We start from the raw sequence: 12,623 nt of genomic DNA on the forward strand, positions 1-12,623 counted from the left end.
TCAGCTGTCACTATATAAAACATTTCATCTCTGGGAACTGCAGAAGTACTCGCTGAAAAATTCTTTTCAGGGAATTAATTAGACTGTATCATGAGTCACTAAATCCCTCTTTCATTTTTAGAAATTGAGCACTGTAATACACCAGTTTGGCTGTTTTCTGTATTCTCCAATGGCATCTCCAAATACAAGAAAAATGAAGCCTAACACAAGTGAATTTGATGAGTATGAATGCTTCCTTATTTTATTGAGATAACAGAACATATTTCTTTAAATGACTACACACGTGCCTATGATTTTCTCTCTGTGGCAGAAATGTAAAATGTTCAAATGAATTCCTAGAGTCTTTCCCTTTGGAAAACTCATGTAAAAGCCATGAGAAGAAGGAAGGAGATAGGTATATGCAGACTATACAGCAACTGGTACGAAATGTGACAATATGAGCCTAATCCTGAAATTCTTAGTCCAGGCCATCATTTAGTCACACACTGAAATACCTTAAGCATGTAAGAACCTAGCTTAAATTCCACACACTATGTAACTATGTCTCGGGAGAATTTGGTCTGACTGTAGTAATTTAATTTATCTTCTTTACTTTTAAAGTAATACAGAATTTCCAATTGATATTTGCTTATCAAGCAGTGCACACCCACAAGTTACTGTATTGTTGACACTCAGCAATAAAACCAGGATATATTTTAACAAACGAATTAAACTTACACTATTTTTAAAACTTTACTTACAGTGTGGATGAACCAATATTTTAAAAATCACTAAACATACCCATAAACCTGTAATGTACTGTGCTAAATCATCAAAGATGCATAAACTCATCTTCTGTTGTTTTTATAGATTGTAAGGCCGTTTATCTGATGCCAAAACATCTCTGAAAAAGCAACATCATATTCATGGAGAGCTTTTCACTGGGAAATCATAATCATTTTCTATTCTGACAAACACAGCTGTTGTAGGGCTGGATAATACCACAATGGTCAGATGGTAAGATAAGCCTTGGTGAAATGTTTGTCTTAGACATAAATTTTGTTGCAAATTTTAGGAACATGACACAATGAACAAAATTCAGGAGTAAATGACCATAACTAATCCTGTTCTTCAGGTGGATATTGTCACATCATTTTCCTTGAATAATAAAATGTATCAGTCACCTAGACAAAATGCTGTTGGGATCTTATTTACAACAGTAGTTTTATTTAGCTTTACTACCAAAATCGCTCTTACATGTTCTGACACCACTGACAAGGACAAAAGCATGTTATACTTTTTCATTAAATCCTTCTATGAGGATATCTTCAAGGATGGACAAACACAAGAGGATGACAACATCATTTACATAGATGGGTCATCAGCAGAATTCAAATAAGTAGCGACTAAACCAGTGCTTCTTAAAATCCACTGTATTAAGAAACTCTTGCAATAATAGAACTGGCTCCACAAATCTGTGTTTTCCATTAGAAGCACAGGTCAAAGATTTTCCCTTTTATGATGAATACTTACGGAAGTGTTTTCACAGTCACAGTTACTCCAGTTGAAAGAGGAAATGTATCACTATTTTACCAACCAGCTCCACAGAGAAGGCAAAACCAAATTAAGTAAAAAAAAATTGTGATGATTCTCCATTGATGACTATCTTGGGCATCGGTATGGTCTGATAGCTATCTATTAATCCAGCCAATGTGTTCTGTAGTGATATCGTATAGCACTGATGTTTTTTAACTAGATTATTCTGCCATAATAAAACAAAGAGTTTAAAATTCTATATCTCAACGGAATTTATCATTACCAACCACACATTTCATCTAATTAAAGACGGAAATCAGGTCTGTTTGAGCAGGTATGTTTCCATGAACCATGAAGATTAACATTCCTTTTATTTTTAGTTAACTAAATGCCATATAAGAATCTCAATCCATTTGCTTAAAACTGCTTTGCAACTAACTACAGTTCAACATGCCATTCTACTTGCCCTCTTTTAATATTCAGAAATTATCCATTACTGAAACATACCTTTAAAAACCAACAAAACAGCATGGCAGAGATTGTTCCAGAGAGTTCCATTCTGAACAGAGGTCCTGCAGGCCTGCAGGATCATATTTTGAGGAAAATATTGACCATATTTTAAGTCAAGTTTCTTCTTTTTAGTGTATTTCATTACCTTGAGTTTATTTTCTATTTTCAATTCTTACAATTTGTTCCAGGTTACTTTTACATTTGTACTTGTTGCTCTAGTTTTACTGATCTGAACTAGGACGTGTGCCAGCAAAAGTTATCTCGGGCATCATTGTTTTTCGGACTTCTTCAGGGGAAAACCAGAAACTACCTGTAAAGGCTTACAAAGGCACTTTCTGCTTTGCCCTTTGTTGAAAATTATTGTTAGAAAGTAGAGCTGGAGAAGCAGAATATGCAAGTACATTTTAGGAACTCTGGTGTGCTGGCTGGTACCTCCATGTACACCCACCTTTATCAACATTTTATTTTACGTCATAAAAAATCTGAAACATGGACATACTATTCTGTTCCTTCTACTCCCTGTCAGGGAAAGATGTATAAGAGATGATGACAAGGCACAGTGTCTTGAGCCACCGTTGCTGTTTCTGCTTTGATCACCTCCTCTCGCCTTTGGGGGCTGCTGTTTGCTGCTCCATTTTGATGGGGAACAGGAAGAAGAGGGTCTTGCACCACAGCAGGCTGCATCTTCCCAATCGCTTTGCCTTGTGTTGGCCTGACAGAGCAATCTAGTCTAATGAGCTCTTCTTTAAAATAGGGTGCTTCTATTAACATTTATGCTCTGCTTTTATTATTTCCAGTCAAACCCATATACATTTCTCTCCAGTATGGAGAATAGAACACTCCTAAAACACTATAGGTGTGTAGCTGTTTATATACCACACACAGTGGTTTCTATGTTTCATCTTTAGAAAATACTATCTTAGCATACACTAAACAGTGTAAAAGGTTAATGACAGTTTGAGTCAGGAAGGTGACCAGATGCCTTAAGAGAGGTATTTTAAGTATCTTGAAGCATCCACCTAATGTTACGAACTAGCACCCACCAGCTGGAGTGGGACAGCCTGCATACTTTAGGTCAGGCGCTCTTAGGACTGCTCTGATCCTGAACCTAAAGGTTTCGCCAACTCTGAGTTTTGATGGCTTTCACATTGAAAGCAGTAATGACCTACAGCTTTTTTAGCTAAACAGAAAAATTCTTTTCATTACAGGAGAATTCCTCTGTTACAATGGATTACGAGCAAATGGCTCCTGAAAGCACCTTCTGTAATCTGGGCACTGACCTGCTGCACTCGCAAGCCACGGAACAGAAACCAGCATCACGCAAATGCGCACCCAGGACTTAATGGCATTCACAGACAACATCACAGCTAAATCAGTCAGGGAGAACAAAAAGCTCTCCCTTCACACTGCGGTAAGGGAATGGATTGCAAAGCCACATGAATTGTATTGTAAGGCTTTTAACTAGCTAGATGCTATCCTATGCTACTGATTTAGTTATGTGAATAATTAAAAATAAAACCTGTTTTCCTATATTTTACTATTTACAACATTTATATAGTATTTCTTTCACTGTTAATGAGCAGCTCTCACTTTTCTGTGGTCATTTCGCTGATGCACATTATCACAATTTCATTGCACTCATGAAATGAGTGGATTTTCACTCTGATACTAATCCCAGTTTTAGTGGGAAGAACGCATGTTCTCTTTTTTGTTTGTTTGTTTCTTTTATTTTGTTATTACAGTGCCAATATCCTTCCCAATGCCTGAGGATCAGAAATAAAAAGCACAAAGTTTTTAGAGAGCTTTTCCAGTGACTGCAGTTAGCCCTCCTGTTCTTCCACATTCTTGTAGAACATGTTATGCTGTAAATTTTTGAAGATAATTATGCTCAAAAGGGTGAGCAAGCCACTGCTTTCAATTTCTTGAATTCTCCTTTGCCAGAACTGTTATTGCAACATACAGGGAAGCTGAGCATTTTTCTTTGTGCAAATTTTTAGTTGAACAGATTTCCTAAAGCATAACATTGCCTTTGAGGGGGGAGAAGAGAATGGTCTCCCTTTATTACTATTAGAAATCTATCTTCCCTCTATAACTCAACACAGAAAGCAGGAAAAAGCATCTTTAAACAAGTGGCAGAGAGTTAAGAAGGAAAAGGAAATTATACATACAAAGATTTAGGGAAGAATGAATTGTTTCCGTTACAAAACTAGAGCAAATAATTGATATCACTGCTGAGGTTAATTTTCCTTACATGGAGGAAAAATAAATATATATTCTTCCCTCTTCCAGTCATCCTCTTCCTTATCTTGATTATTGTTTGTCACTTGCCAAGACATATTATACTGGGGGTATTTTTATAGTTACACTCCATTATACTGGTCTTGCCTGCTTTGATTGCTGCCAGAATCTTCAACCAGCATACTTCAAAGCATGCAGCAGGCTGACAAAATGACTTCAGATATTATCTGGCTCCCTACAGTGTCCTTGGCGCCCTTTCATCCCTTCTCTTATCTGGCTGTGACTGCTCATCTAGGGCTATGACTCCTTCAGTTCTGCCTGGGATCTGTCTCCCTCACACCATTCTAGGTCTGGCTGTTCCCTTTGAGACACAGCTGCCTTGTTTTTCCATTTTATTACAGCCAGTGGCTCCTTCCTGATTGTTGCTCCTCATGTTATTCTTGCTGCACTCTCTTCTCCTCAGCTGATGCAGCTCTCCAGGGCTATGATTCCTGCTGTCAGTTATTTCTGGTATGGAAAGGCTGTCATGCTTTCTGCTTTGATTTAACAATTCTCAGATCTATGCCTGTGTTCAACAGGCTATATTTCCTGCTGCACTTGGGATATAACCACTTCTCCCATCATCGTGCGAGGACTCTGTCTCCCTTCCAGCTGCACTCAGAAGACATATCCACTCTCTGATGTAACTTGAGAGCCTTGAATCATCTACCAGTACTGTTTATTAATGAACTATCACGACTTCTCATTTTTCTCTACATATTTGTGGCCCTAGTGGAGGATGAAACACTCCTATGTGAAAAATTACTAGTATGACGCTTTTAAAAGAGGCAAAACATTACCCTTAACAGCTTAAGTGGAAAAACATTGTGTGCTGCAGGGCTGTAGTGCCTGTTTCACTCTTCTTGTGGGATTACCTGAATACCATTCTTAACGGGTTTATGACATGAGATTTCTTTACATGTGCAATCACTGAGGACAAGAAAGTGGAAATGAAAAATATATTCAGCTCCGAGGCATTTAAATAGCACAGTTTCAATGGTCATCTCTGAAGTGCATAGAAAGAGAAAAAGAGGCATATCTTTAAAATGACAGCTGAGTGTCTAGCAGAGATGGGCACTTTAACGGTGTCTAATTGATTTATGCCATATTGATGACAGTAAAGACAATGAAATGACAATGACATTCTATGACTGTCATTTCACTGAACAAAAATTAGATGGGAGAAAGTTTAATCATTTCAATATCATGCGGAAAATTGTGAAGAGAGAAAAGGGATCACATACCAAGGTCCCAGGGAGCACAAGGTGGGCATAAAAAAAATATAAAAGAGGTTGAAAAAAAAAAAAAACACCATACCAAAATGTAGCAAAAAGATACTGCACATAGTGCTAGACTGTTTGAAAAAGAACATTTTATTTAAGACAGTAGCAAAGTCCTCACTGATGTCCCTGATCCAATGATTACTAGAGTCAACAGAAAAAATTTCCGAGAACTTAACACTTGACAGCATTTTAAAAAATAAGCCAGCGAACAACCAAAAAGCCATCCCAGAAACACCAGCAACAACATCCCTCCAGCAGGACTCACTGCGTAAGGAAGACTTTGAGGCATCTGAAAATACCTGAGCACACACCTGACCAGGTAAAAGCCTTCAGTATAATTTTATAGTTTAGATTTTATTGACATACCATTCATCACGGTATTTATATTGGCAGGCACCGGGGAGTTGGAAGGATAGGCAAATGTTCTAGCTACCTAATAAATGAGCTTGTTTCCCTAGTTGATTTGAAGTGCAAGCTATGCACGCAGGCATACAAGGTTACATAGGGATGAAACAATATAAGATTTACAACACATTAAATTTGCTCTAATTTATCCTCAGAAGGAAACAGTGTCAGGTGTTTGGAGGAAGGTACAGAAACAGTGAAAAGAACAGCTACAAACTCCAGAAAGTTTCTTCCTATTAGATACTGTTTGTATCTAAAACAAAAAGGATGAACAGTTAGAGAGAATAGCAGACAGGCAAATTATCAGACAGGAAAACAAAGATCTTATGGTCATCTTCCATTGCCAATCCTCAAGGTGGTTTGCTAGATCTGGTAACTGGGTTCAAAACTTACAGGATCAGGCCCAACTAAGAACACATTCAGTATCACCTAGAGTTCAGGAGAGCTGGCCATCAGAGAACCTGAGTGGAGACATCGTGGTATCCACTTGGTATGGGCACTGTGACAATGAAAAAGGAACCTTTAAATGGACAGATACAAGATAGAGATTGCACTCTAATCTGCACAGACTGATCCTATTAGCCTGCATAAAATAACTGATGGTACACAGATGTGTCCTACTGTCTTATTTGTCATTTCAGTGTAAATTAAAATTACTCAATGTTTGCAAAGAGTTCATAAGATGAAAAGATAAGTGTCAAGTATTACAGTTTACTGTGTGATATTACTATTATCATATTAATTAGAAAAATAATTAGCTTGAAATATTAAGATACTGAAGTGAGATAAGCCTCTGAACCTACTGTGGTTCAGCTATCACCAGCAAACATATGATTAAAACATTTAAACAATGAGAATACTTTAGCATGCTAAAAGCTGCTGGCCATTATAGCTTAATTGACCAAGAGTAATGTTTTCAATGTGAGCTAAGGGATTTTTGAAAATGTTACTTGGGCTCTTGAGCAACTCCAGCATTTTAAAATATTTTCCTCAGTATTCTGTGTTTGCATATTACATTCTATACCTTTTACATGGACACACACGGTCTCATTTACCCATCCTTAAAGGCATAAGATTCTTTCATGGAAGAGGCTCACATTGAAGTTACTGCTGACTGGGAATAACTGGTGACTGTAAGAGAAGACACACCTGGTTTTTTAGCCCAGAATCAGCAAAGGATAATCTGGAGGCTCAGTAGGCAAGTCAGTGCTATGCTGCTGCTGTCTTGTTACCGTCTGATGTTAGGCAGCTAATGATGCAAAATAAAAGGTTATCAAATGCAAAGGTGATGGTCAGAAGACACTCGTAACTGAATCATCAGCAGAGAGCTCCAGTACAGCCTCCACAGCTGAAGGCGTCAGGCAGCAGCCTCTGTGTCACACATCAAGTGTGTTTGCTCAGGATAGTAAGGTACAGTATTACACCATGTAGCAGAGAAAAATTGTGTGGTTTGATGGTAACCACCAGCTTTTGGGCCATATGCTAGCAGCAAGCCCAGTCATCTGACAGAGAAGGTGGAAGTGTGCAGCCCTCTCACTCCCACACAGAAGCTCTTCAGTCCCAAAGCTGGCCAAAGGCTTTCTATTCATTGAAATACAACTTGAAATTGAATTTAATACATATTCCCTCACCACCCCAACAGGCAGTTCCACCACTCTCACTCAGGAATAACTTCAGAATTTTCACTAGCTGACAGAAAAATTCTAATGGATAGAAAAAACAGAAAACACCTTTATATTTAACTTTAGCACTTGACAAGCTTCCTAGATAGTTTCAATAGGACAAAGACGACACATTGTTCTGCTTTTTAAAGCATCTAACACAGCGCAGACACTGCCACAAAATAAACAGTAATAAAAAACCCAAATATTCTTGCTGAATTCTGACAGCCTCCCAAGTTTATTTATAACATTTAATAACACTGGATGTGTTGAATGTAATTGGCTAAAATCACTGTAGGATATTCTAAATATATTCCACACAAATTAAAGTTTCCCAGTTTAGTGTACATATTTTTACAATGGTATTTGTTTTACAGACAGAATATGATCTTCTAGTAGCTACTGACATATCTATATACAGAGATAGATAGGTTTAATTAGTCTCACCTTTTTATAAGCAATCCAGTCAAACACCCTGTCAATGTCTGTAGCTTGCTGCACCTCCTGGGATACTGGATGTGAACTGGCCAGACCATCCAGCAACATCACTTCATGTAGGACATCTGTCAGAAATCTCTGTTTTTCCTGAAATACAGCATATGCAGTAGTATCGCAGACAAATACACATTTACAAAAACATAGAAATGATGCACAGTTATCAGAGGCAGTTGACTAATATGACAGTTGACTAAAATCAGACCTTCTGGTTCAAATGTAAGCCTCCACAACCTCCTACAATCTTGAACAGGTACATGGAATAGACTCTGAGATGAGAACTTTTGCTGCAGTGAAACTTGACTGCAATTAATGTAAAGACTATGAAATGAATCGAAACGCATCTGTAGGTGCAGACTGCAATTCTGATTATGACTATTCATTCACAGTTACGAGGGGTGGGTAAAGAGGTGAAATGGCCTAGTCTTCAGTCATAAAAATATATATATGTTACAAGTTGCAGAGCTCATTGAATATGCAGGTATGAAAACTTTTGACAGAGATGGGTAAACACAGTTGTTACTGCTTTATTTAGGGATGTTTAAGACACTTGGCTCTTAGTATAAAGTTCACATGGCAGGTTGACGTGGGACAGGACAATGAACAAAGCCCACAGCAGGTGCCTGCACTGTCTTTCATAATTGTGGTATAGAAATGCTTTCTCCTCAAGAGTGTCCGTGCTCTACAAACTTTGTAACTTCCATCTGAAGGAAACCATCATTATCTCTCTTTACAAGTGGGACAACAGCTGCATGTATAAGTTAAATGGCATAGTCAAAGTCACAGCTACATCAGAGCCAGGTGCAAACCCCAGCAATGTCCAACATACTAATTTGTTTCTATAGCTTCTACAAATATGGTTTGTAGAGGTATGTCAAAACTGCTGCATATTTACTCCAGCAGCAACATTAATTGTTCATCTATACTCTATGAACTGTGCTGCACTCACTTTTACAGTGCAAGTAGATGGGGCTTTTTCAGCTGAGAAATGACATGCCTTAAAAACTACTCATATTCATTCACACAGATGTCTCTAATCCAAAAGACTGCATCAGGAAAGAAGAGCTTCATTTACTTGTTTTTTCAAGTCACAAATAAATGCAAAGAGAAAATTAAAAATTGTAGAAGGTTTAAATAAGCTTTGTTCACCCTGAAATAACATATCTCGAACTTTATCTAAATTACAACAGTTCCTGAGTTAATGTCAACCTAGTACCATAACATAAAGAAATTCTAGGCAATGCTGCATTTTTTTTTCAAAAGCCACCTTGATGTCCATAGATAAAATAACCACACAATTACATAATAAATTCTATGTTTAATTTCTTGGGTGGCAAGATTTTGGTACCAATGTGTTAATTTAAATTATAAGACAGCTGAAAAGCTCTTCCAGTGCTGATCCATCTGGAAATAAACCTTTATGTTAAAATTCATTAGAGCACAAGAAATGTACCTTGAGCTGATTGTATATTCAGGCAATTAAAAACATGGGATGCAGGAAAGCCAATTACCCAACACACTCTTAGTGTCCTCAGCTGGCTGCATGAGGTAAGGTTTGTGAAAGGAAAAGTAATGTCTTGTTCATATTATTGTTCATTTCCAAATTTTCTCAGGCATACACAGCTAGTAACTACCCTTTTTATGATGAAGAAAAGGTGTAGGGAAACAATTATTACGGCAGTCTTACTCAGGGGAAAACTGTTGAAGTGTGAAGGATTGTAGATGCTTTGGTTACACCTCACACTCTCTATTAGTAACAGAGACCTAATTTCATCAGATATACGATATGTAATATATGCAGGTATGAACACACAGAGGTATGGACCTGTCTCCAAATTCATGTTTGGATATCACAATGGACAAACAGTTGTGGGAGTTGATTGTTACTGTTTGGAATTAACTCATTAAAAGGACCCTTGTTAATTACAAATTAATACTTTAAATACAGAACCTGGACGCAAAACAATCAGTATGTAGGAAACATAAAGTGAAGCTATAATAATATAAAAGCTATAAAAAGGACAGGCTACATTTTGGTTTTCTGTGTGTTTCTTTGATCATCTCCTGAAGGGCTGAAAAGGAACATTTTAGATTTATGATCACTTATTCAAGTTACCGTAGTCTTCATTGAAATTGATGGCAGATCGTCACACTGGGGTACAACTGGAATAGCTGGCATGCCTCCAAACATGTAAACCTGCATTTTAGTGAGAACTAAGAAGGCTTTTAACCTACAAAGATAAATTTATTGAACTAATAGGACTTCGACAACATTCCCACTGTGTCCCTTTAATACAAAGCATCTGAGAGCAGATTTCAAAGGAGACTCAAATATAAATCCAGGGAGACACAGAGAGCGAGAGAGAGGGGTTTGCTGGTTGACAGAGGCCCTGCAGCTTGAAGATACAACAGAAAACAGAAATGCGGAAAGAAATTTAAACTGCCTTAATTACGTTGAAGAAACACTACCTCAGCTTTTACAGTCATATCAGCACATTAAGGGTAAAAAGCCAACACACGTGACCAAATAGCTTATACTGATGGAAGGTGGCCTTTCCATACCCTAGTTGTTTTACCCTATGCAGTACAGTGGAATCGATCCGTTTTAATATGATACCTACAGGACTAAAGAAACACCTAGCACAGAAATTGTAAAGAAAATCAATCTTGTAATGTGTATAATGAGGCCAGCGAGCTGTCAACACAGTAGGTGACAGGTTTGCATCTAGACATGAAACAATGATAAAATGTTGTTTGAGGTGACACTCCTCCAGCGGAGTTCAACTACAAGAGAAAAGCCAAAGACTGTGATCCACCTGTAAGGAAAAGACGGCTTGAGGTGAGTCTTGAGGCTTTGCTTGGAAAATGTAGCTGCATATAAGCTCAATGCCGTGCAGTGCTAACATAGGGTCAGGGCTCTGAGCAAGAGTTGGTATGACAGCAGCGGAAGCCTAGTCTGAAATAAGGACAGAGGTGCTTCCACTCAAATTTGTGCCTATAGCAATTCTTCCACATCATGGAAATAATCTGGAGATTTTTAAATATGGATCTGTAGTGTAAATCATTCCATAGAAAAAAGAATCAAGAGTATGAAATTGGCTAACCATAAGAAAGCTTTCAGGTTTTGGTTTATTTTCACCTTGTTCTAGGGAAAAAGGTTTATAGAAAGGCAGTGGTCACTCTTTGTGTATTAATGTCCAACAGGATGCCCACCATTCAACTAGTCTCCCTCTAAATGGAAAGAACACAATTGTGAAATAACATGGTTTGGCAGAAAGATTGTACCTTCAAGAGCCATTAAAAATTTATTGTGCATAACAGGATAACAATGGTGTAATGGAGAGGGGTTGCTGCTGGTGATTTTACAATATTAAGGCATAATGTTAGAGTACAAGTTAGCGTGACAATAATGTAATACTTAATGTTAGTCACATAAAAATAATTTCTAAAAATTAATATGAAATACCAGGGAAAAGAATTAAAATGAAAAAACTGGAAAACATCCAACAGCGGAACAAAAGGAATAGCATAGTGAAAGCCAAAACTGATAATTAGTACGCAAAAGAGATCAAAGGCCTCAATATTAAAGGCATCGCCTTTGTTCTGGGACAGCCATTCAAACAGTTTATGGACTGAGAAATCTTTGTGAAGAAAGCTGAATATTAGTGTGCAAATCTGCAAATTATTTCCCTGACAAATCTGCTGGAAATATCTTCTCCAAAATACAGTGCTTTACTAGCCATCAGGAATACAAAGGAGGTGAGTGATCCCTCATGCCTGAGAAAACAAGGATATGCAAGACACTACTTGGGTGTATAGGAAAAGTACACCCTAAGGAAAAAGAAATAGAGGTAAATTTTGAAAGCAATCAAAAACCACCAGCATATACACTACCAGAACTTCAGTTCTAATACAACATATTTCAGGGTGAAGCTTAACAAACTACAGAGTAACATCATGCATGAGGAAAACTTAAGGTTCAATAAAATACCTTAAGGCCAGAAAAGATCCACTAGGGGCCCAAAAGCAGGTGCCTTCTGTCTACATGCTTATAAATAGTAAGTTGTCATAGTACAGGAAGTCTCCTGAGTACTTGCAAATGAAAGGCAACATTTCTTTCTCTTTCTCTCTTCCCAACGGTAATTTTTTTGTAAATAGCTTAGGCAGCTTACAGGTTGCTTTTTTAAATTTATATCTCTGCATATGTCCTTCAGTTATGTGCATAGTTTGTTGAAGAAGGCCTGCAACACATTCTACATTTATCAGCTGTGAATATGTTACAGTTCTGTGTCTACCTTCATAACCCTCTTTTCTGCATTTTCAGTCGATGTTCTTGCAAAATTTCTGTTCCTCTGCTTGAGAAATTTTCACACTGGCTAACAATTTTAGCTGTTATAAAGCAACATAAATGCTCTGGGATTTTGTAGTTAAGGAAGACCGATAGCTTTGAATATCAGTAAGGAGAACTGGGTAAGTA

At 37.6% G+C, this 12,623-nt stretch overlaps 1 protein-coding gene across 1 annotated transcript in view; it reads right to left on the reverse strand.

Annotated features, from left to right (window-relative positions):
* TRHDE (thyrotropin releasing hormone degrading enzyme) overlaps window positions 1–12,623 on the reverse strand; it is a 205,435-nt gene that overhangs the window by 96,022 nt on the left and 96,790 nt on the right. Inside the window, exon 6 of the mRNA XM_065654127.1 lies at window positions 8,099–8,236. Within this exon, the coding sequence (XP_065510199.1) occupies window positions 8,099–8,236 (138 nt within the window). The remainder of the gene's footprint in view (window positions 1–8,098; window positions 8,237–12,623) is intronic.

Source organism: Caloenas nicobarica, chromosome 1 (assembly GCF_036013445.1).
Source record: "Caloenas nicobarica isolate bCalNic1 chromosome 1, bCalNic1.hap1, whole genome shotgun sequence".
In the NCBI taxonomy this organism is placed as follows: Eukaryota; Metazoa; Chordata; class Aves; order Columbiformes; family Columbidae; genus Caloenas; species Caloenas nicobarica.